Source organism: Eptesicus fuscus, chromosome 8, assembly GCF_027574615.1.
Source record: "Eptesicus fuscus isolate TK198812 chromosome 8, DD_ASM_mEF_20220401, whole genome shotgun sequence".
Classification (NCBI taxonomy): domain Eukaryota; kingdom Metazoa; phylum Chordata; class Mammalia; order Chiroptera; family Vespertilionidae; genus Eptesicus; species Eptesicus fuscus.
The window spans coordinates 72,414,628-72,440,094 of record NC_072480.1 but is presented as its reverse complement, the minus strand read 5'-3'; the positions used below and the strand labels follow the sequence as shown (position 1 = coordinate 72,440,094).

The following is a 25,467-nucleotide window of genomic DNA, read 5'->3' as shown; positions in this document are numbered from 1 at the left end:
GGTTTTAATTTTTATTTCTTTGATGAACATCTTTTTATGTCTATTGGCCATCTGTATGTCCTCTTTGGAGAAGTGTCTATTCAGGTTCTTTGCCCATTTTTAAATTAGATTTTTTTTTTCGTGTTGACTTTTATAAGGTTTTAGTAAATTTTGGATATTAACCCCTGGGGAAAGCAGTATGGAGTTACTTCAAAAAGTTAAAAATGAAACTGCCTTATGATCCAGCACTTCCACTTCTGGGAATTTATCCAAAGAAACCCGAAACACTAATTCAAAAGAACATATGTACCTCTAAGTTCATTGAAGTGTTATTTACAATAGCCAAGATTTGGAAGCAGCCCAAGTGCCCATCAGTAGATGAGTGGATAAAAAAAGCTGTGATACATTAAAAAAAAAAATACTACTTGGCCATAAAAATGAGGGAAATATTCTTTTTGCAACAGCATGGATGGACCTGAAAGGTATTATGCTAAGTGACAGAAGACAGCTAAAGAAAGACAAGTACAGTATGATTTCACCTATATGTGGAATCTAATGAACAAAATAAACTAACAAACAAAATAGAAACAGACTCATAGAATCAGATAATAGACTGCTAGCTGTCAGAGGGGAGGGAAGTTTGGGGCCTGGGTGGAAAAGGTGAAGGGATTAAGCAAAAACCAACAATAACAACCCAAAACAATAACCTAATAGACACAGAAAACAGTATGGTGATTACCAGCGGGAAAGGGAGTTGTGGGGAGGTAGAATGTGTAAAGGAGGATAAGTAATGATGAAAGAAGACTTGACTTGGGGTGGTGAACACTAAATACGATGTACAGATGATGTTATAGAATTGTACACCCAAAACCTATATAATTTTATTATCCAATGTCACCCTAATAAATTCATTTTTTTAAAAAAAGGTTAAAAAAGGCAAAATCCCATAATTAAAAAAATATGTATTTAAAGGTTTCTAGTCAAATCTGGATTCAAATCTCAGCAGGACCATTCATTCATGCAGTTGTTCGTTGAGTCATACATTTGACTAGTATTTACTGAAACACCTTAGTGATTACAGAGGAAATTTTCCCTACCTTCCTCTGTCCTAGTGGAAGGTGTCAGACAATAAAAAAATAAGTTAAACAAATGAATAAATTCTTTAGCATGTTAGAACATGACATATGCTATGAAAATGAAAAACAACAGGCCATGAAAGGGGTCACAGAATTGTGTGTGTTGGGGGGAGGATACCAATGGTGCAAATGATAATTTTAAAAGAGGTTTTAGGCAAAGCTCTCTAAGCTTCAGTATAGTCATGCATAAAATGATCAGTAATTATCTCAGAGGCATAAAATAGATATTGTATGTAAAGTGTTTGCTCATATTTTGGCACACTGGAAACATGAAACAAACGGGAGACATCCAAATGAGAATGGAAAAGAACAAAGCTAATTTTCTAACTCAATGGACATCTTTGTGAGCCAGTATTATACACAGTTCCCAAAAGCAGCCAACTTTTAAGAGCAGAGAAGGCCCAAAATGCACAATTCTGTAATTAATAAGCATTATTCTAAAGGCTTCCACCCTACTTAAACATAAGCTTCTCCTAGAAAGTTAAGGAACCAAACAAAATTTTAGCATTGCTATTAGAGAGTTGTTCTGAAGATTTAAATAATTTAAAGGATTTGTGGCAGGTTGTATTTTCCAAAACTGGCTTCAACAATATTTTCAGTCCCACATGCTCTTCAGAACCCTGAAACTGGGAGGGCCTCTGTGATTGCCCTTGACAAATAAAATATGGGGAACGGGCTGCTGCCTGCTTTCTGTGGCTGGATCACAGGTAGTATGGTTCTGCTTGGCTCTTGCTGTCTGGAACACATTATCTTGATGGCTCCGATCTCTATGTGAGGAGACTGTTGACCCATGCTCTAGAGAACAGGTAGAGAGACCACATGGAGGTGAGAGTGATGAGGAAGGCTCCATTTGCTTCAACTCTCAGCTATCTGTGCTTCCCCAGCCCAGACACCAAAAATCTAATAATTGAGTCTTTGGGTGATTCCAGCCCCAAACTCTCACTACTGCTGTGAGAGATCCTGTGTAATCACTGGTTGGCTGAGCCCAGACAACTACTCGAACTATAAGAGAGAAAAAAAGGATACAAATGTTAAAGTCACTAAATTTTGGAGTGCTTTGTTACACAGCAGTAGGCAACTAACACAGATATTGGTACCTGAAAGTGGAGTGCTACTATAAAGTTTTAAAAGGGTGGCAGTAGCTTTGGGAAGTTCTTGAAGACAATGTGAGCAGAAGCGTGTTGATCCTAAGAAAGATCTTAAAAGGAGGTGAGGAAGATGCTGGAAGCTGGAGGAAACATGAGCCTTCTTGTGCCATTGTGGAAAGTTTAGCAACACTGTCACCTGCAGTAATGTGGAAAGTGAAAAACGCACTTAGGGAACTGAATGATGTGGCTAAGATTTTCAGGTAGGGTGTAAAATCTGCCTCCTGGATTCTTCTAGCTGCCTATAGTAAAATGTGAGAGTAAAGAGATAAGCTAAGAAAGACCTATTAACTAACTGTAAAGGATCCTGGACTTCCTATGTTTGAAAATTAATGTATCTCACTGCCAGGCTGTCCTGATGGCAAATAATTCTCAAGTTAAGAAATGACTTTCAAGCAGAGATGAAATCCGGGGCATTTTCAGGAAAAGGTGATCTAAAGATGGAGCCAAGACCATGGCTATGAAACCCTTTATTAAGACGTCAGGAAGATTTAAGGTGATGCTTCATGGATCTGTTCAAAGGAGCAAAAACCACAGGACTTCTAAGAATCGTAAGTGTATTGCAGCACAGAAGTCTTGCAGAGAGCCCAAAAGTAAAGAAGATAATTATCTGAGAGACTTGTGGATGTGGCTTTTGAATAATGCAGTAGATTATAAATTCACAGGAAACTCACCAAGCTTTTAAAGGAATTGGATCATCTTGCATTGAAAGGAGAAGACTTAATACAGAATGAGGAGGCTCTGGTGCCTCAACATTTTATAAGCAGAAAGCAGGCTGAGAAAACTACCAGCCCTAAACATGTCACATCTTGTGGATTAGGAATTACAATTTATAGGTGAGCCAGGAGTCCAAAGCATAGACCTATGACCCATGGAAAATCATTTCTAGGCACGAGGACAAAAGGGCACAGGCAGTGTGTGCCCAGGTATTGTGCAGAACAGTTCCGTGAAAGAGCCTGCTGTGTGCCTCCCATCTTTCCCCTTACTAAACAGGAACATCCTGGACCTGTCCCTGTTAGCTGTGTGGAGAATAGGTCACCGGTCTTCAGACACATAGGTTCGATACTGGAGGAGCTATCCACCTAAAGAGCCTTACTGGAGCAGCCAGGATACTTGAATCTGATTTAGATGATGAGATCTGGGCATTGCACCTGAGCTTGGTGTGGTGATGGGATGAGGCTTTGGGACAATTTGCGGGGGGGGGGGGGGGAAGGAAAGTGCATCTTATATGTGAAAAGGATGTGAACAGTTTTGTCCCGAGGGTGGATAAGGCAATTTGTGTTTTCCAAAAAATTGGCCACAATACATAGTGTTTCCAGTCCTAGGAAGAGCTGGAATCTCTTTCTCCTCCCTAAGCCTGCATGTGCCTGCGGGACTGCCTGACACATGGACTGTGGTGGAGGTGATGCTGCATGACTCCCAAGGCTGGCTCACAGCAGGTGCTCTCTTTCCTGGAGCATGTGCCTTTGAATAATTGATTCTCCAGGAAGTCCAGCTACCCTGAGCTGCCATGCTGCACAAACCACGTGGAGGGACCACCTAGAGATACAGGTGCCCTAGCAGCCCTAGGCCGCCAGACAGCTGAGGTCCCAGACATGTGAGGTCCCAGCTTTCAGAGGATTCCAGCCAGCATGTGCAGCTTTATGAAGGACCTCAAGTAAGAGCCACCCAGATGAGCCTAGTTTACACCCAGAACCTGAGAGATAGTACTAAAATAACCCTGCTTGATTTAAATCACCATGTTTTGGATGAGTAGTTAAGCAATAATAGATAACTGATAGGATATTCCCTCAAGGTTTTCTTGAGATGCAGAGAAAAACTTGCTTCTTAAAATTAAAGTATTAGAAATAAAGTAGATGTTTTGTTAGGAGGCAGTCAAGAGCCTGGCCTCTAGGATATGACTGCCTTGGGTAAGTGACGTGTGACAGACTACACCACTGCACCCTGACTCAGTGTCCTCATCTATAGATGGGTCACAATGATATCCCATTCCAATGAGTAGTTTTAAAGATTGAAGATACTTAGCATAATGCCCAGCGCATTATAAATACTAAGTAAGTGCTGGCTGTTGTCATCATTATCTTATTACTACAGAACCAGAAATTAATCATGAATGATAGAACAGGGTTTCTTTGAGTATGATCAGGGGTTCAGCGATATCAAGTCACCTGAGGTGCTATATTGAAGATGTAGATAGCACAATTCCTGTCATATTCCATAATCACTAAGTTATAATCCGTGGGGGTGGGGACTTAAAAGCTTAGTACTTCACAAATTAAAATTAGAACACCAAAGTTACAGAATTAAAGAATAATCTGGTTTATGGCCATTTCTTTGTGTGTGTGTTTGTGTTGTGTGTATGTGTGTGTGTTGTGTCCACCCAAGAGTGTACTAATAGCTCATTTGCAAATACGAATTTGAGGGCCATTAAAAATGGGTTTACATTAAGAGTTTTCTTAACAGTATGTTTTAGCCCTAAGATTTGTGAGTAAAATGTCAATAAGATATCAGGTAGACATTTCATAGTCATAGATCATCTTTAGGGCAAGTCTTACTGTTCAAACAGTAACTTAATGGTTAAACCCCACATTCTCAAGCTGTCTCACCATTTCATACACTTGACTCTTATCTGAGTGACTGGGCAATGATCTAGGGACTTGTGTCATTTTAAGTTTTGTTAAGAGATAAAAATGTTCTTGTACAAAATACTTTCCCTTTGGCTCTGTTGTTAAGACATGTTGGGTGACTTAAAACACCATTTGCTCCAGGACGCAGGCTATTTGGCCCCATTCTCATTGAGAACAAGATACCTACATAATTAATCTATGAGAAAAAAGGAATGAGGGGCTTGAAAAAAGGAATGAGAAAACATGTGTATCTCATGTGTATGTATCAATTGTATTCCAATTATTCCAGTGTGATTTTGCCTAGTTTCAGAGAAAACTTAGTGCCTAGCACAGGACACCAAGGATGCCTAAATAAATGCCTGGTGGCCCACTGCATACATGAGTGAAAGTGATATCAACTTACAACCAGCTACCCATTGGACAAAAAGAGCTCCTACTGAGCTGATATATTCCAACCTTGTTACATCACTTTGTGTGTGTGTGTTCCTTGTTCTCATCCCATCTTTACCCATTCTACAGGCATAATGCCACTTAAATGTCCTTCCAGATCCTTCCTCATTTCCCAGCCAGGATTAGCCCCATTTGCTCTGTCCCATACCATCCTGTTCTCTTTGCTATTACTCTGCTTATCTCATAATTTGTTTACCCATTTATCATCCCCACTGGCCTCTTCAGGGAAGAGCCAAACTCATGAAATACACTTAGTTAATACGTGTTGAATGTGAAAATGCATCATAAATTGTAAAACATGCAGTCATGTTCTCATGTTATGTCCAGTAATGTATTCTCGGGACAGTGTTCACAGAAGACCTAATTTCTGTCAAATTTCGGGTAATAGAAAAAAAAAATTATAAAGGGGCATCTGCTAAAAAATATGTTGACAAACCAAATCCAACAAATCTCCAGGGGACATTTTGAACCTTGCCAAATTGTGCTCATTTTGATTTATTGATAGAAAGCTAATTCTGCTTTAATGAAAGCAGCACAAAGAAATATATTTCTATAACATGCATGTATTCGTTCAGTTAAGTATTTATTGAGTGCCTACCATGTGGCAAGTTCTGTCTAGAATAAAGATATAAATAAGACAGTCAAAAAGAAAAGAAACAGAACATTATCTCCAAATGAAGCCCCACAACTGAACCACTCTTGTATTTATCTATACATTATAAATAGCATTTTGTTGAGAATGGAGTTGTATGGCCATGAAAAAAAATGATTCCTTAATGTATAATTTATAAGGAATGGGCTGCTGGAATCTGCAGGGAAGGTGGCTGTGGAGGTCAGGCCACAGAGAGTAAGATGATGGAGGCTACAGTTGCCCAAGAAAATCCTTTCTTTTACCATTTCATCATCTAGTCATCACTGTGTTTGGGAGAAAGCGTGGACTTTGGATTTAGAGAATCAACTCTTCTCTCCAGAAAGTAATGGAACTGGGAGCCCCCTAGCAAAGAGAAAGTGAAGCCAGGCCCCTCGTCTCCTTTTCTTAGTCACTGTTTGCAAAGACCAACCCCAGACTTTTTTAAAAACAGTACTTTCAAATAGTTGGCTCTACCTTGTTAATAGTTTGCAAACAAGCATTAAAATTTACTGACCCATAAAAGTGTTTCAAGATTCTCAAGTACAAAGGTAGTAAAAAAAGGAAAAAAAGCAATGAGCCCTCTCGCCTGCCCCTCTTTATGGCCACTTGTTATTGCATAAAATCCTATAGGAAAGTCATGTGTTAATAAGATCAAGGCTGGTCACAAAGACTAAGACTTTAATGTAACTAATTATTGGTTTCTCTAAGATTTTTCATTCTCCAATCAGATCTCCATTCATTCTAGAACATTCTGAATTGATTAGCAGCTTTATTTTTAAAAGAAAAGAACTTGAACTTTTTTTTAATAGGCCCTCAGAAATGGCTCAGATAATGAACTGACTGACCTCAATCCTGGTCCCTGTTCCTATGAAACCAGGGTTCATAGAGAATTTTAAGTAGTGATCAGATTTTCTTCTTAACTTTTGCAGAAGAAGGATAAATTTGTGGTACCTTACTAGGTGCAAAAAACTCAGTACAGCAGGTACTCAAAGAACGGCATTCCATACAGCATGGTTTCGATAGTTGATGAGATGCCACAGAAACCTAATTCTTGTTTTATATCCCTTAGCCTATTGTAAAACTGGTTTCATTATACCTCCTTTTGCTTAACGTCACAGAACTGTGGGCTGCATTAAGCGAGGCCTGACTGTACTGCCCCTGTGGTAAAGACATGCAACTCTTAGAATCAGTGCTCTCTGAGAACTTTGTGTGATGATGGGAAATTCCATACCAGTGGAGACTATGCGGAATGACTGAATAACTGAATTTTAAATTATATTAATTTTCATTACTTTAAATGTAAACAGCCACAGTTATTAGTGGCTACTGTATAGGGTACTTTGAGCTCCTGTCACAATGGCATAAATGGGACCAGAGCCACTGCTGATGGCGGGTTTGTTACTACGAGTGTCACCACCTTTGTGATTATGGATTAGAAGTCCATGAGTCCATGGCCTGAGTGACGAAGCCCTTCTAACAGCCCCTGACTCCTAATGCTACAAAACTAACTAGCACACCAGCTTGACCCCCAACATGCAGGTTAATTAAAACAAAACAAAACATTTTTATTGATTTCAGAGAGGAAGGGAGAGGGAGAGAGAGATAGGACATCAATGATGGGAGAGAATCATTGATCAGCTACCTCCTGCATGTCCCACACTGGGGATTGAGCCCACAACCAGGGCATGTGCCCTGACCAAAATCAAACCATGACCTCCCGGTTCATAGGCAGAAGCTCAATCACTGGCCGGGTGCAGGTTATTTTTTTTTTCTTCAGTATATATTTAGAGCATATTCTAAAATGTGGGAATTCATCTGCAGCCATAGGAGATATGGGAATGATGGTAAAGTCAGCAGGACTAGGAATCATAAATTATGAAAATGAATAAGTATCATAGATAGGAAAAAAGGAACTTATTTATGGAGTAGCCCTTTTACATGCCTCCAGTATGTGAGTTTACTGCGGTGTGACCTATGGTGAGACACCTACCAGCACCTTACTCACATGTGAGCTGAAATGAATTTATAATTAAATTTTACATAAAAATCTTGTGAGTCTAATGAATCACAACATGTATTTCATACTGCAAATCCCGAGAGACTTGTGATTCCCTACAGTAGTAAGGAGTTTCAGAATTTTACAATTGTGGATTTTCTTCATTCATCTTTTTTTTCTGTCATTTTATTTTATTAATATATATATATATATATATATATCCCATTATTTTTGAATAATTGTTCTTAATTGACAATTTTTTATTTGCTGCTCATATGCAAGACCTCAACTTTATCCTCTCTCTCTCTCTCTCTCTCTCTCTCTCTCTCTCTCTCTATATATATATATATATATATATATATATATGTATATATATATATATATATAATCTCCTTTCACAACTGTGTGACTACTTGGCCCTTGGTTACTCTAAAATCTCACCTTCAGGGCAATCGGTCTCCTAATATGCACACAAAGAGAAAGCATTTTTAGACTTTACCTGCTATTCTGAGACCTACTTATTTAAATTTATAGAGCTTGTTTGCAGCATTCAAGTTTGTAGGGGGCTTTATATTATACTAGAGACCTGGTGCATGATATTCATGCATGGTGTGTGTGTGTGTGTGTGTGTGTGTGTGTGTGTGTGTATGTGTTCCTCAGCCCAGCCTGTACCCTCTCCAACATGGGACATCCCTCTCACAATCCAGGACTGCTGGCTCCCAACTGCTCGCCTGCCTGCCTGCCTGATTGCCCCTAACCGCTTCTGCCTGCCAGCCTGATCATCTCCTAACCGCTCCCCTGCCAGCCTGATTGACACCTAACCACCTAACTGCTCCCCTGCTGGCCCGATTGCCCCTACCTGCCCACCCCTGCAGGCCTGGTCGCCCCTAAATGCCCTCCCCTGCTGGTCTGGTCCCCTCCAACTGCCCTCCCTTGCAGGACTGAATGCTCCCAAGTGCTCTCCCCTGCTGGCCCGATTGCCCCTAACTACCCTCCCCTGCCAGCCTGATTGCCCCTAACTGCCCTCCCCTTCCAGCCTGGTCACCCCTAACTGTCCTCCCCTGCAGGCCTGGTCCCCCCAACTGCCCTCCCCTGCAGGCCTGGTTCCCCCCAACTGCCCTTCCCTGTAGGCCGGGTCACTCCTAACTGCCCTCCCCTGCAGGCCCAGGTTCCCCTCCCAACTGTCCTCCCCTGCAGGCCTGGTCTTCCCCAACTGCCCTCCCTTGCAGGCCTGGTCCCTCCCAACTGACCTCCCCTGCTGGCCTGATAGCCCACAACTGCTGTCCCCTGATGGCCATCTGTGGCAGCCACCTTGTGTCTACATGGAGCAGCCATCTTTGACCACATGGGGGTGGCCATCTTGTGTGTGGAAGTGATGGTCAATTTGCATATTACTTCTTTATTATATAGGATACACTGTAACTTTCAACTTTGTTTGTATTTTTTCAAATTTCTGATGCTATTTTGAGTCTTTGCATCTCCATCTCATTAGCCTTAGACTGTTAAATACTATTCTTCCTATTTCAATATGCCAAAAAATTTTTCTTCAGCCGAAACCGGTTTGGCTCAGTGGATAGAGCGTCGGCCTGCGGACTGAAAGGTCCCAGGTTCGATTCCGGTCGAGGGCATGTACCTTGGTTGCGGGCACATCCCCAGTAGGGGTTGTGCAAGAGGCAGCTGATCGATGTTTCTCTATCTATCATCGATGTTTCTAACTCTCTATCTCTCTCTCTTCCTCTCTGTGAAAAATCAATAAAATATATTTAAAAAAAAAAAATTTTTCTTCATATTTCAATCACACCTTTTTGAAATCTTTACCATAAATCCAACAGAGAGGCCTCAAAGTAATAATGGTGGAAATGTGAATTAGTATACTTTCTCAGAGAGTGGCTTCATGATTTCTTGAGAGGGTAAGCCTCCTCTAGCTTGTGTGCATTGGGAGCATACCTTATTTTCAGGGAGGTCCTGTGTTCACATCTATACCTGCTTGAAGACTCTCTTCCAGGGGATTTCCCTAAGGTCATTTTCACTTTCTGTTGTCCTTATTGCCATAACACTAAAGATACATACTTGGATTCTTCTCCCAAAAGTTATAAATTTCGCCTACATCTCCATCTAAGTATTATTGCAGCATGACTCATACATATGACAGCAACATTTTTTAAACAAAACATTCTTCTATAAATCTATTCTTTCTTAAAGCAACTGACGCAAGGCATCTTGGAAGATAACTAGTGTGTACTCATTGCTCCAGGCTCCTGGCCCATGGATTTTCCATCGGCTCCTTGGAGTCAGCCTTCTTTTTCCAAAGATGAGCTTATGGTTTCCCTATGCTTTTTTTGGTTCATTTATTTATGGAAGGAATTGTGTTCCATCTTATGTTCAGATAATATTTTTCTAATGAAACCTGCACAGCCATTTTATTTAGAATTTTGACTACCCTCAAACACTATCTATCACCTCTTACCATATTTATTTTTCTCTGCAGCAACATCTTCTAAGATACTCAATGGATTTGCTAGTTTATTATGTTTACCATTTGTCTTCCTCTACTAGAATGAAAAATCCATGGGGAAAAGTGGTTTTGTTTGTTTCATTGACAGTCTAGAATAGGCTCTAACTTTTAGTAGGTGATAAATAAAATCTGTGAAATTAACAAATTCTTCAAAGAAGTGCTTTCTCTAATTTTCCCAATTCTAAAAATTAATAATTAAGCAATAAGTCACATGAACTCATCTGTGAGATACCTGATTGTGAATGAAGTGTGACTTTTCCCATTTTGTATAAATATATAAATAATTCTAGAACACTAATGCAGATACTTTTATTATCTAGTTCCAAAAGTTTCACTTACTGAATCCTGCCATATCGTGACTCTCATCTGTGTGAATTATTTCACTTACTGCATAATAAAGCAAGCTCAATTTTTAGTTGGACTATGATAATAGGGAATCCTGATACATTTTTTTAGGCTAAAATTAGTAAAAATGCACATGGACTGGCGACCAATGTTCTAAATGGCTCTAATTTGAGGCTCAGCTCCTCATTCATGTGGAAGAGGGAATAGGAGTTAAGGAAATGATATATAAGTAGCTTTTTCCTAAGAGGCTTAGAGATTTGAATACAGACTATTTATATTTAATGATTAAAGAACCGCTGGCAAGCAAACAATTGGATTTATTCCTATTAAAAATATATTAGGGTAACAATACTGCCGTGGGGCTCTCAAAAACCGGAAGTCAGTGCATCAATAACCCAACAAGCCGGTTTCCTCCTTCCCTGTGGCTAACCTTCAGTCGATGATTCCTTGGCTGTGGCCCACAGGCAGGCACTCACAGCCTCATAGGAGGCGCTCAGCCTCGTGGCAGGGTCCCTCTTTGGCTTGGGCGGAGGCTGTTTCCGTGGTGATGGGAGGCCACTGCTGTCATCCAGGCTGAACACAGAGTGCAGAGAAGGAGACCGGGTGGAGGAGCCAGCCAGGGACTGCATCAGGCTGTCCACAGCCATGGGGACTGGGACGGAGCCGCAGTGGAAATGCCTGGGTCCACTCCTGTCTTCAGTTCTTGAGGGGAACAAAACACAAACAGCACCCGGAGAGGCCCAGATGCATTATATTCAGTGGTTAACAATGAACCTGCTCAACCAGACATAATCAAGGCTTTTTTGTGAACAGCCTTCCCTGCCGAGGCTGAAGGATGCCTGTGCAGCACTCTGGTAACCCACACACCCAGAGAAAGCTGCCCCATCCTTCCAGCCCCTGCTTGATGATAAATGAGCACCTTGGAGATTCATCATTATCACTGAAATAACAAAAGCAAAAAACAAAACAAAATAAACTCACACAAATGCAACACTTCTTAAGGAGTGCTACATTTTCTACCAGGCATTCACTGAATGAATTTTTCACACTCGGATTATTAAGCAAATAAAAAAAAAACACCCAGAATTTTAATCTGAATGATCATTTCTGGAGAACCCATCTTAATAGAGAGTTACTGATGCATCAAATGCTGGGAATTCATCACCACTTCCCCTTGCAAAACGACATATACTTAAAACTATCAAAGATTTACATTTTTTTTCTCTTTTCTCCTAACCAATTAAACCTCATTGGCAATTATTTAATTATATGCAGAATTATTATTTTCTTCTGTTACCCCCCTGGTTGTCCAATGCCAAGTAAACTGCAGGTATTCAACAATAACAACAACAAATAGACAAATACTTCTTCACTTAATTTTATATCAAGCAAATGAACACATAATCAAATTGAGAAATTGGGGTGGCTGTTTAGCTCCAGCAGAGAAAATAACAAACATTATTCTGGAAGTCATATAAAATTAATAGTTATCTGGTTTTAAAAAAATTCCTTCTGGCTTCATATGTCAATATAATCATGTAGCACCAAGATGCCAATGCATCCATTTTACAAGGAGTCTCTGAGCATTTGTTTTAATAATTATATATTTGCATGGCAGCACACCAACAGGGCTGGGATCCACCGCAAAGCAGCGCCAGAGGCCTGTGTAGAAAACGAACTAGCTGAAGATAAAAGCATGGTGCTCAGTGGGTGATTTGTTTTCCTTGTAATGTTTAATTATAGTTTTCCATACAAAGGGATTTTTTTTTCAGTTTTTAATCACTGAGATATTTTAAACTAACTAGTGAGAGGCACATCACCATTTCCACCTTAGTAAAAAATCATTTGACATAGGTAGTCAAGGCAAAGGGGAGTCATTTCTTAGTGAGAAAAAGAACTAGCTATTACCAAGTTCCTATGAAAAAACAAGCATCTCCTTGACAGTGAATTAGGATCCAAGGGACCCACGCGCCTGCCCTCCCAGGGAGGGTTTCTATGAACCACAGGGTCCTCATCTTTCATGGAGAGGCACGAGTGACAAAGTGGAGAAGGATCAGGTGGTCCCCACATTTCTATTTCAGCCTCCAAAGTGAACTTGAAAATAAGGAGTCTCTTCCCAAAGCGTTCCTTATTGGCAAAGAAAATGAGACAGTTTACTAAGGAAAATATCTATACAACCATTTATTGGTTTCACTACTTTTGTTTTGAGAGCGGCTTCTCCGTTTTTTTTGTTTTGTTAGATTTCCAGAAGTTTCTCTGAGTGAGACTTTGATATAGATGGCACTTGTATAAAGATGTGGAGAAGCCAGCTAAGACAGAAATATCAGATGCCTTAAAACTTTGTGCTTGAAAGGGAAGAGATTGATGCAAGCATTGTAAGTGAAGCAATAATTACTCCGTTGGACTAAACTCACACATGTAGCGTTTATTTCATTAAAAGGAGGCAGAGGAAAAGCATCCTATTGGTTTTTATGAGGTTTCAAATAAAGGATGGGGGCATATTTGCCAGTTCCCGTAATTACTGTCATATTTGATTGAACTTTGCATTAAGGGCTATCGGAACTTTCTTGATTCCACTGAATCAATTACATAGATAATTAAAGTTGCACACTGTCTGCCTTTACCTTTTGGTTCCTTCCTCTTGCTTGCCTCTGGCCTCCAACTTCTCTTTGTGGTAAGTAGCATTCATTTCATTCCTGAGCCGGTCATTCTCACGGGCAATGTCTGAAGCATTCTGAATGACCAGGGCATCATAGGTCTTCAGCCCCATGTCCTCTGTAATCTGCAGGAAGCTGTTGATGGATGTGACCTCTTGCTGTCTGATGCTTCTTTTCTGAAGCAAGTGCTGGCGTGCCAGAAATCCTCTTATAACTTCCCCATAAAAGAATGCAATCAGGGGTCAGGGAGAGAAGCAACAGCGGAAAAACCCAGACCCACACAAACAAAAGTCACAGTACATTTATGTCTGAGCAACTATAAAATAAGATATTTAATTCAAAATAAAATGTACTAAAACATTCTAATCTTGCATTAAAAAATATCTAAATTCAGTCATGATAACACTAGAGACACAAATCCTTAAACTGAATGAAGTCATGCAAGTAATATTATAATAAGGCTCCCACACTTTTTATTTTGTTTGTTTGAGAGGCTAGACATTGATAGACTGGACTAAAGTCAATGAAAAAGAACAAGGTCCAAACCCCAGAGAATTTTGAGGTTTGACTCTAACTGGACCATTTTGAGACATACTGATTATCTTCATTACATCAGATTATAACAGAAATGATGAGGCTCCTGGAATCAATCTTTGAAAACATCATGCACATATAGTTAATAGGACTGTGATTTAACTCCCAGAAAAACTAACACTGCACTTAAGACTCTAAGAAGATATCGCATAGAAATATAGGACACCCTTCCTGCTCTCTGGGGAAGCAAAAGAGGTAGAAAAATGTGTAAGAATTGGGGGAAACAAGTGAGTGAACACATTTTGAAATGGCTAATTTCAGCACACATGTAAGACTTGAAATAAAAACAATGAGCACAATTTAAAGGCACTTCCATGTGTTCGGAACACCATTTGATCACTCACTTCCCCAATTCAATGATAATTAATACTCCATTATCTCCATTCTGTAGACAAAGAAAGAGAAGGTTAGTGAGGCCTTATTACAGTGAGTAAACCTTATTATAAACAACTAGAGGCCTGGTGCACGAATCCGTGCACTGGTGAGGGGTGTTGCCTGGGGGGGATTGGCCTGCTGTGGGAACGCAGCTCATCCAGGTCAGCCCAGCAATGCTCTCACTGTGGGAGCATGCTGACCACCTGGGGGGCAGCTCCTGTGTTAAGCGTCTGCCCCCTCGTGGTCAGTGTGCATCATAGCAAATGGTCGACAGGTCTTTCTAGTCATTCCACCATTTGGTTGCTGGGCTTTTATATATATAGATGGTTGCTGAGCTTTTATATATATAGATATGTTCATAGCCTCCTTTAGCTTAAGGATTTTTGCCTTTAGTATTTCCTGAATTTAGATTTTCCTTTTTAATACGAGATTAGAATATGTCAGTAAATGTTTATTCTGGGCTAACTATATCTTCCTCCAAGCAAACACAACCAATGAATAGAAGAGCCAGGATTCTAGTCTCTGGTTATGAGGCCACGCTCATTCCCTTAGCTTCCAACCACTCAGACATCACGTGATCTGTCACTCTGCAGAGAGCAGATCACCAACAGGGAAGCCAAGGTAGCATGCTTGCAATCAGTGTGAAGAAGAACTTTGTATAACACCGAGCACAGGGTATAAATGGATCAGGTTGCGTCCTGAGAAAGGGACTCTGCTTCCAGTCTCTGAGCAAGTTCATGAGAGTAAGATGGCCCTCCCTGCTTGTGGATGCTGTGGACAGATGCAGGGGGAGTGATTACTATTGGGTCCTTTTGACTCTGGGATGCCATCCCTTCCAATTCTAAGTTTCTAAGATTAGAAGGAAATGTTCAGATTTTAAGAAGGTCTATACTTTCAGGGAAAACCAATGAGTGTAGCAAAATCACTTTATTCTCATCTGTAGGGGAGGGAAAAAAAAGCTGTGAAACACTGAGTGCTTTAAAATAGTCCGTGGCTACTGAAGAACAGTGTGTGGGTTATCTCTGACATCCACTTGATGCCTTTCCTTGATTACAAGGTGGAAAGCTGCACACAACTTTCCACAATTTATGGCTTCAGAGGCAAGCACTCTGCAGGCAGCTAAAATGCTTAAGGCTTTTATTCCGATGGCAATACTAAATGTTTAGTTACTTTGGAATGCAGTGGTATTGAATTAACTGTAAACAGTCATGCTGCACTAATCTAAAGGGGGAAAATTTAAACAGTAAACAAGTAAAAGGTACAACCAGATTTGTAGAAAGAGAAAATGCAGAATAAGTATTAACCATGTGAAGGGCACACTGGGAGAGAGAAGCAGAATTCAAATTGGCCCATTCACTTGCTAATTCTATTACATTAAACACACACACACACACACACACACACACACACACACACACACACACACACACACCAATAAAAACAAACAAACTGAGACATTGACTTTTGGAAGGATCAAGCTGTTTAATCTCTTGTAATAAAGGGAATATAAATGTGGATATGCCAGACTTCTTGTGACCTCCGATGTCAGCAGAGCTATTCCCTGGATTCATCTTGACCCTGGTATCTATGGTCCCATATTTGGAGAATTCCATTTTCTCACATTTCATACTAGCACGTTTTCAAATTCTTTAAAAATGTTATACCACTTGCTAAAAATTTGTATATTTAACAAGGGACAACTAATAAAATTGAATTTGCTCCAATATATATGGATACTTATGCCCTTTCTGACAATTTTAAAAGACTGCTTTTTAGACATTTATAGTATTCAGATTTTAAGTTTCATCCAGGACAAAGTAAACATATATAGTCAGAGAGAAACTTCTGTTAGGAATAATTTGAGATTAAAATAATTTAATTTAAGATTAAGAGTAACAGCTTTCTTTCCCCCTAACATTTACAAAGAAAAAAATGAGAACTCTTAAAAAACTGGAAATTACACCACATCATATAAATTTTGAGTAAATTTCATAGTAGCAAAAAGTACTGAAGGAACTATTCCAAGAGATATAAAAAGAAAAATCAATAACTAATGCTTTGCATTTAAGAGCCTATAATTTAAAAAAAATGCTTTTATATCCTTTATTTCATTTATGCCATAGGAAGTTATGGTTTTCATCTTGATGCCATTTTGTAGGTCATTCTCAATTTTTTATCTTTAGAGGTGTAGAGATAACTAGAGTTCTGCTCATTTCTTTTATTTCAGGTCAGCAGGGCACAGCAACTTATCTTTGTAACAGAATGGAAGGGAAATTTCTAGTGGGCACCCCTGATGGAAGACAGAGGACACATTCTTCTAATTATATTTAAGGAACATTTCCAGGAGAATTTGATACTTAGTTCTATGTACATATAACATGAGATTAAATGGGGCTCTCAGTTAACTCCATAGCGTGGTGATTACAACACTGGTCTTGTAAATTGGATTCTTCCCATTCCAATCACAGCTGAGGCTGGAACTGCAGCTTCTGATTCAGGAGGTCTGGGGTGGGGCCTGAGACACTACATTTCTAAGGATCCCAGGTGGTGCCGAGGCTGCAGATGCTCAGGTCACAGGGTGGTTTGTGAGGGCTGGCCACACAAACAGGGACTGCCAAGGTGGGTCCAAAACAGACCTGTGACCCCAGCCTCTCTCTACACTGATGAAGGATAAAATTAAGGAGGCCAGATGATCATCACCCACAGAGAAGCCACAGTTGCTGAGAGTTGAGGGTGGGTCCTTCCCCTAACCCGAGGCTTCCCCCACTGCCTCCGACCACGAAAAGAGCAAGCTGCTGAAAGTGGCTTCTGAGGACCACCCAGAGAACTTGCTATGTGACTGGAGTTTGGAGGACATGGTGGAGCATGAGTCCTGAGAAGACGGATGCTGCATCAGTGGCTGCTGCCAGGCCCTGAGTGCTGGGTGGCTCTGCGGGGAGAAGCTACACCTGTCAGGGTCCCAGGGTGTGGTTCTCCAGCACCAGACATGGTTTCCAAGACAGAGATGTCTGCTTGCAGTCATTTAAAGAGACTTCTTAGACAGCATAGAGGCCTGGGCAGAGAATGTCCATGGGGTACCCAGGGACTGAGGGGGGGATTATAAGTGACTGTCCAAAGGAGAGGTCTTGTCAGTTCTCAGGTGGGTAGTACAGATAAGTGCTGAAATGTGGCCACATATCCAAATCGCCGTTGAACACCTGATCACCCCACCAGAGGAACCCCAGGCCAGGTCACACTGCAGATGTCAGACAGAAGAGCTACTCTGTCCCCTCACTCTCCCTCCCCTTCATCAGCTCTGGAGGGTCACAGGTGCGCATGAGCCTAAGTAGGCAGGAGTGAGAAGCATGCCCACTGCCACCTGTGGGGCCTGAGAGGTCCAAGATGAACATTTTTACTTAGAATAATGTGCTGAATTTTAAGCGTTATTTGGATTGAACTTGTTCATTCTGAATGAGACGGTTTGAGGAACCAGAATGTAGCAGCACTTTTTATCATCAGAAAATGATAAGACATTGGAGATTTCATGAGGGGCGTGCCTGGATGAAACCAGGGGTTTCAAACAGACAGAGCCCTGAACAGAATGAAACTGATTGCTGCATCCTATGAATTGTCTTTGCTAGTTTTGAACAGCTTCAAATATACCAGAGAGCTCATTACAACCAGTTCCACCAAAAACTAGCATCTGGATTAATTTTTTCCCTTTTCCCTTTCTTTGAACATTATATTTATAATGCATAATTAAATTATTGAGAAAATTAAAAATTAAAAATCTATTAAGTATGTATGTTTTATGTGAGGCATAGTTATTATTTTTAATATGTAGCCATTTTGATGGTTGCTTGGGTTTTGATAGGAAAAGAAATTCTAAAGGAACTCTCTCAAAGTTAAAATGAAAAAAAAATGCTATCTGCTATCAAAGATAACGCTCCAGATATCATCACTGCTTCACAAAGGAAAAATAAAGTCAAGGATTTTCCCATGCATATGCAGAATCACATAAAATATGATCTAGCCAATCAACTGACTGAACTGGCTGGGAATCTGGCTCCTTGGCTGGATCTAAGTACCACCGTGGGTTCAAAGGTACACGCTTCTTGTCAAGATCAATAAGCATGAATAACGCTTCTTCCAAACTATGGTTTAGATAAAAATCTGCTACAAAATATCAGATGAAATGACTACCAAATAAAGCATGAGCAGTGTAGTGTCTGCATACACTGATTCAGAGACAGGTAAAGAGCAAACTAAGCCACAGTGCTGCCTTAACCCCCGAAAAGTGTCCATAAGTAGCATCTTAGTGTGGATGGAGCAGTTCACCCTAATGTAGATCCCACTGATATTTAAACTTCTATTCCACAACTCACAAAAGTTCATATATGTTAGTGTGTACCGTTACCTTTTTGACAGATGATAATTTTTCTCTGCAGCTGTAGGCACAAATCGTTGAGCTGGTTGGCATGGCAGTATTTTAGAAACACTTTTCGGACTCCCATCTAAAATGTAAATAGCAGGGAAACATTTAATAGCATGGAGATGCCAAAATGGTGATGAGAAAATCATCAGGCAAGAGATTTTTCTAGAAAACAATTAGAATAAACAAAGCTAACAAATTTAATGCCAGTACATCTTCCTCATTATTTTTTAACAGTATTAAAACCTAATCCCAATCCGCCAAATTTTGTTCTAATAAGTATCTTCATTGTGTGTACACATTGTCACCAATGTTTGCAAATGCCTACACACTACAGTTGTGGTAGTTGTGCCAGGTAGTGCAAAATACTAATGGGCTTTGACTCTTTTTTTTATTGTTGACACTATTACAGATGTCCCCCATCTCTCCCACCTTTGCCTACCTCCACCCAGCCCCCCGCCACCACTCCCCTGGCTTCACCACTCTGTTGTCTGTTCATGGGCTATGCATATGTGTTCTCTGGCTACTCTCTGCACCCTTTATCCAGTCCTCTTTATCAGAAGATAAAGCCATCCCCATGCATGAATTTTCACACTCCAGAGCCAGACCCCTAACTTTCCTTTGTGATCCTTTTCTTTTCTCAACCCAGGGCAAGGTGGTTAAGTTTACAAGAAAGGAAAACAAACAAACAAACAAACCCAAACAAAACATACAGAGTCACACAAAATTGTCTCATGTCAATTAATTTTTCTACTAAACTGTACATTATTATATACTAGAGGCCTGATGCCTGAAATTTGTGCAAGAGTAGGCCTTCCTTCCCCTGGCTGCCAGCACCGGCTTCCCTCTGGCACCCAGCACCCAGCTTCCCTCTGGCACCCGGGACCAGGCTTCCCTCACAGCCCTGGCTTCATCCAAAAGGTCTTCCAGAAGGACATCTGGCCTAATTAGCATCTTATGCTTTTATTATTATAGATTCAATGTATATAGCCGCAATTATAGAACTGCAACATCAAAGTAAAAAGACTCAACAAAGTCAAGTGTGAGCAATAATCTTCTAGTCGTCTGCATAAGCAGAAGTATACATTGAGCTTTCTTCTCTAGAATTTTAAAATTTCATCACGTCCCCAAATTTGTTTCCATAAAAAAGGTTAGTGGTATGCGAGCTAGTCCAATCATGCTGCTATTGATGAAAGCAGCTACCAAAGAGAATTCTTAAAAACACACAACAATAAGCCATGCTGAGCATTTAAAAAATAATTTTCCTGTGTGTTGTGCTCATTTTCTAAGAATTCATGGAACTGAATGCCCTTTACAATGTGAGTGTTCACAGTTTCTCAGGGGAAGCAGGCATAAATAATTGCAGAAAAGCCTGGTAAATACTGACACGAAGTGCTGTGGAAGCTCGGAGGTGATATTCTGTTGGATAAAGAAGAAATACTGCATAGGCAAACCTTGTAATATGTTCATAATCATATTCTCAGCACTTGAGACAAACACTGTTAAAATAAGAGGAAGACGAACATGTGTGCTCCCAAGCATGACCTGGGGACATTAAATGATAACACCACACAGCCTGTGTCATACATCACAATGACACCCGGGGCTTGCATGTATATACACACCATTAGGTACTGGAAAGGTTTATAGGTCAGACCTGTCTTCAGAGTACGTGGCCAGAGGCAGTTTATGAACCTTTTCATATGGAAACGGAGTTTACTTCAAACATATTTTGTCACATCTCATCTTTCCTTCTAACTCTCCTCTTAGACATGTTGTCTTAATGAAACACACATTTACACGGAATTGGACCGGAATCTTACACTATGGTAGTCAGGCTAGTTAGTTAGATCAACAGAGAATGTTCTCAGCTACTGTTCTGTTTCAGAGGCCTATGGCTGACTAGATGTTCTTCTTTATTTAGTTTTTTTTTTTTTTTTAGTTGGTTGATATTTGAGACATAGGTGGGTGGCTACAGAGAATTGTTACTTCTTTCCCCCATTGTATTGCCATTCTCTCTCCCTGGTTATTTTCCATAATTCAGTCTTTTTCCCCCTTCCCGACTATTGACTTCTTTTGGCAGTGAACAGGAAGAACAGTTGGTACTGTCTGTGAGCACCGTGGAACAAATCTGTGAGACAGGCATTGGGAAGGAGGGAGCATGCATCTTTCTGTTCATCCCTGATGCGGCACGTTACTCACTGTGGGAAACTACATCCCAAAGGCAACATTCATGCAAACCTGAGTTCCAAAATGAAACTCAAAGAGAGTGATAGCCAGCAAGACCCCACAATTGGTGGAATCAATAATAATTAGGGGAACCAACAAGTGGAAGTAACACAAGGGGAATAGACTTATAGGATGCAACCAGGAAAACTGGATTCTAGTCCCACCTCCATACTTAAAAGGAGACCCTGGGCAGGAAGAGAGTTAGACGACTAAGATCTCTTACAGTGACATTTCTAACAGCCATTCAAAAAACCAACTTCGTTTATCTTGAGAATTCTGCTAGATTTTAGAGTTACAAAGGAGGTCCCTGTCCTCAAGGAGTTCAAATGGAAAATCTGCAGTAAGCAAATCTAGCAAGAATACATGCTCAGTGTGATAAGAGTTCTTTTCAACGACCCTCAGAGAGAAAGAGGTGATCAAGGTAGAATCAAGTAGGATTCACTGAGAAGCATGTTATCTAAGCCATTTAGCATTGAAGGACATGTAGGAATTTTCCAGGGAGGCTAGGCATGGTGGGAAAAGATGAATGTGGGGCAGAAAAACTAGCATATGAAAGGCAAGAAGCAGAAAATGACAAACCAGCTTGGGGGTACAGATGTGTGAAGAGTGATGAGATAAGAGATTACAGATGTAGCTAGTGGCCAAATCATGAAGAGTATTACAGGAAAACAGGGACATTCTCCTATGAGCAATGTGGCTAAAGTGAACAAATTAAAGGGGATCAGACCTAACTTTTATAAAAATAATTTTTGAATCTCTATTTGAAATCTATAAAGTTCTTACCTTTTCAGGAGAATGGATTGTTGGGCTTGGCTTTGGGAAATAGTTTGCTGGCAAAGTGAGATAATATAATGCAATCACAACAGTTTGGGTTTGGAAGATTATACAACTGTTGCTTATCTGGTGGCCAGTCCCTATTTATCCTTTATAACTGAAGCCAAACCCCACCTTCATTAGTAGATTTCTTATACTCATTTATTTGCTTCCAGTAGGGCTTTTATGACTTTCATTTGTGTTCCCAGAGCACCATCTGAATGATCCTTGTTCTCTTATTGTATGCATTGCATATTTATCATTATCTATATAATCACATCTCTCAAAAATATGAAGATATATTCTTGATATTACAAGTGGTAGGGATCTGAGGAGGGTGGGTTTGAATTAGACAGAGAAGATGAGGAACTGTGAAGTCCTGGAGTAAGATGAGTCTAGAGATGGATGATAATGTCTTCAAGGATGAAAATAAGGTATGATGGGCTATGGGAATAGAAGCCAGACCCAGAAGTCATTCAGCAATCTGGGAATAAGTCATGGAAATCAGTCAGCAATAGAATCAATTATGGTGGAAATAAAAGGAAAAAAGAAATGGAGTGAAAATGGTTCACAAGTGGTGTAGATATAAGAAAGTTTGGACAGCAATGATTTAGCTGATCCCTCTCCTCTACTGAGACAAAGGAAGTGAGAAAAAGTGAAATCATAAGACATTGTCAGAAAATATCCAGTTTTCAGGATAAAGTGGATTTTTTTCAGTATATATTAGCGATTCCATGGAATCTGATTGTGGGTACTTGAGAAGCAGTCTGAGTGTTTCATAGGGCTGATCTGTTAGGCCAGACTTGGAGGCAGGAAAATGAAGTTCTTGATGGGAGCCATGGATGGGGATAATAGCGAGGGAGGAGGGGAGTGGGTGTGTGAGAGCACAGGGCATGTGAGAGGGAAGGTGGTATGTTAGACAGGAAGGCACAAGTAATGTTGGGAACCAAAGGCCAGCTCTCAAAGCTCCTGGTGGGTTTTTCTTTGGAAGTAAGGAGAGCTTCTAGGCATCTGGGAAAGAAATAAAGCTGAATCCACATTTAAAGTATCCTGTTTGACATAGCTAAAGACTTCATGGAAATGGCTAGGTATTGTGCTGCCATCACATTCAGGAAATTTTAGAAAGTTCTTCATTCACCTACTTGGTATACTTTACAGTTATTCAATGGACTGATCCACTATTTCATATCCATTCATTCATTCACATTTTTTACCATATATAATTTATTTGTGGATTGGCAAGATATGGAGATGCTCATTAAAAATGTTACCATTTGTTTGACAGTTGCTGGTGTTTTGGGGTTGTCATATATGTAGCAAATTTTAATCTCTTCTAAAAGATTCAAATTAGCCCTTCAGCAGTATTTTGGATTTCTTCATCAGAAACTATTCTGAAAAATGCATTTTAGTCCTTCAGTCCGCTGGTATCACTGATAGTAAGGATTAGTGAGGCATAAATCTAGAAATCTTTATCAGAAAAACTCAAAGACGATCACATTCATTTTAGGAGAAATGTGTTGGCCATTTTAATTTTTCTATGGAATAAATTCACATAGAGTTACTTTGTAATCAGTGCCTTAGTGTGCTGTCTCACATCCAACAAATTAGGATTCATCCGAATGAAAACAAATGTTCAGATCACCTACATTCTTGATTCAGTTGCATTCTCTTATAAAAAGATATTTCTCCCTCACACCATAGAAAAGGAGGGAATGAAACGTTCTCCTACTGAGCCCTCTCCCTGTGCACTCCCTAGATGCAGAGTGTTCTGATCTGAGATTAAAATGTTCATGTCATTCTCACTCCTATAAAAGTAAGCCATCTGTGAATTATAGTCATTGCTATTTTTATTAGAAAACCATTAGGATTTTTTTTGAAGTGACAGATTTTAAAAGATTATACAAAATTATCATTGATGACTCCGAAAGCTTCAATTACTGCTACAGTCTTCAGGGATTTTTTTTAGAGGTGCAGGCTGTGGGAGCACAGACACCTGCTGGAATGGCGGTTGCGATGGCATGTGGGTGGTCTGGAGGTTGTACTAGAGAGAGATATTAAAGAAACCTGTAAAGGCCCTCTCCTCCCTCTTCCTCCGCCCTCCTCCTCCTCCTCCTCCTCCTCCTCCTCCTCCTCCTCCTCACCACTGATTGCTGCTTCCAATCACAGTTACAAGGAGTAGTGCTTGCCCTCCCATGGAGGGTTGGAGGGATCCACACTTCTTGTTTCCATGGAAACCTCAGGACACCCCCACTACACAGGAGATGCACATTACTGGCTTCCCTTTTTAGGGGTGTCCCCATTTGACCACTCCTCACTGTATGGGAGATGACGAACAAAACTAACTTCAGAGTGGTCCTCCTAAACATCATTATATTACTTTTGTGCTTAAAATTACTTAATTGCAAATCATAATTTTCAAGATAATGTTCAAAATCTTTAGAAATGTTTATTAGACTTTCTATAGTATAGTTCTTTTTCAGGGCATTCTTTATTATCTGTTCTTAAACTATATCATATTGCTTGCTGTTCCAAAATGGGAACTTATTTTTCTCCCCTGGCTTAACATAGTCTGTTTCTTTTTTCACATAATATCTTTATCTAAATCATCTACTTTTTAAAAAATATTTTAAATTTATTTTTAGAGAAAGAGAAAGGGAGAAGAAGAGCAAGAGAGAAACATCAATGTGAGATTGAAACATCCATCAACAATCCCCATGACAGAGGATCGAGCCCACAACTAGGGCATGAGCCCTGACCAGGAATTGAACCTGCAACCACTGACCCACACCAGCCAGGGCTAAATCATCTACTGAATAAGCTCCAATTCATCATTTAAATCACAGATGGTTTGGTGAACCCTCAGTTTAGCATTTACCATATAATAATGAATTCATTAAAATAGCATATCTATATCATTAATGTATCTTGTATATGTATCTATAATATCACTGATTTCCTGATTTTGTCATTATTTGTATACCTACTTGATTATTCAACTTGACTATGAAATATTTTGGTGGGCTAGGATAATGTTGAAGAAATATAAATATCATAAGTTATATGTATTAAGGTGAAGGAAATGAAAGTAAATGGAATAAAATGGAGAAAGAACTTCAAAGACTGATTTTAATAGATACTAGGTATACTATGAACTCAGTTATTTACAAAAATTCATTTAAAATGATGAAATCTTAAAATTAAACCTGTTTGAACTACTTTAATTCATTCATTTTCTAAAAATGCATCTAATGTTGTTCAAGAAATAAAGACTTTTGGTATAAAACTATTGCAAACCAAAATATAGAATGCACCCCATCCTCTAATTCTTTACCTGCTCTTCAATTCCCCTTGCACACTGCCTCCAATTTATTAATCTTCCAGAAATGGTCAATGATTCCATATTGCCTGTAAACTAAAATGCATACTTCTGGAATTAGCATTCAAAGCTCTCCATAATATGGCCTTTATTAATCTCGGAAGGACTAACACTTTTTAGTCCTCTAAAAAGAGATGCTACTTACTGTTATTTTAACTTCCCACATATTACTGAGGGCAGAAAATCAA

General features: G+C 39.8%; 1 protein-coding gene across 1 annotated transcript in view; it reads right to left on the bottom strand.

Moving 5' to 3' along the window:
* The window catches only part of MYO16 (myosin XVI), a 421,185-nt gene that overhangs the window by 77,927 nt on the left and 317,791 nt on the right, over positions 1–25,467 (bottom strand). The window contains exons 28-30 of the mRNA XM_008143943.3: positions 18,847–18,943; positions 13,449–13,695; positions 11,255–11,526 (exon numbers count right to left, since the gene is read on the bottom strand). Of these exons, the coding sequence (XP_008142165.3) occupies positions 11,255–11,526; positions 13,449–13,695; positions 18,847–18,943 (616 nt within the window). The remainder of the gene's footprint in view (positions 1–11,254; positions 11,527–13,448; positions 13,696–18,846; positions 18,944–25,467) is intronic.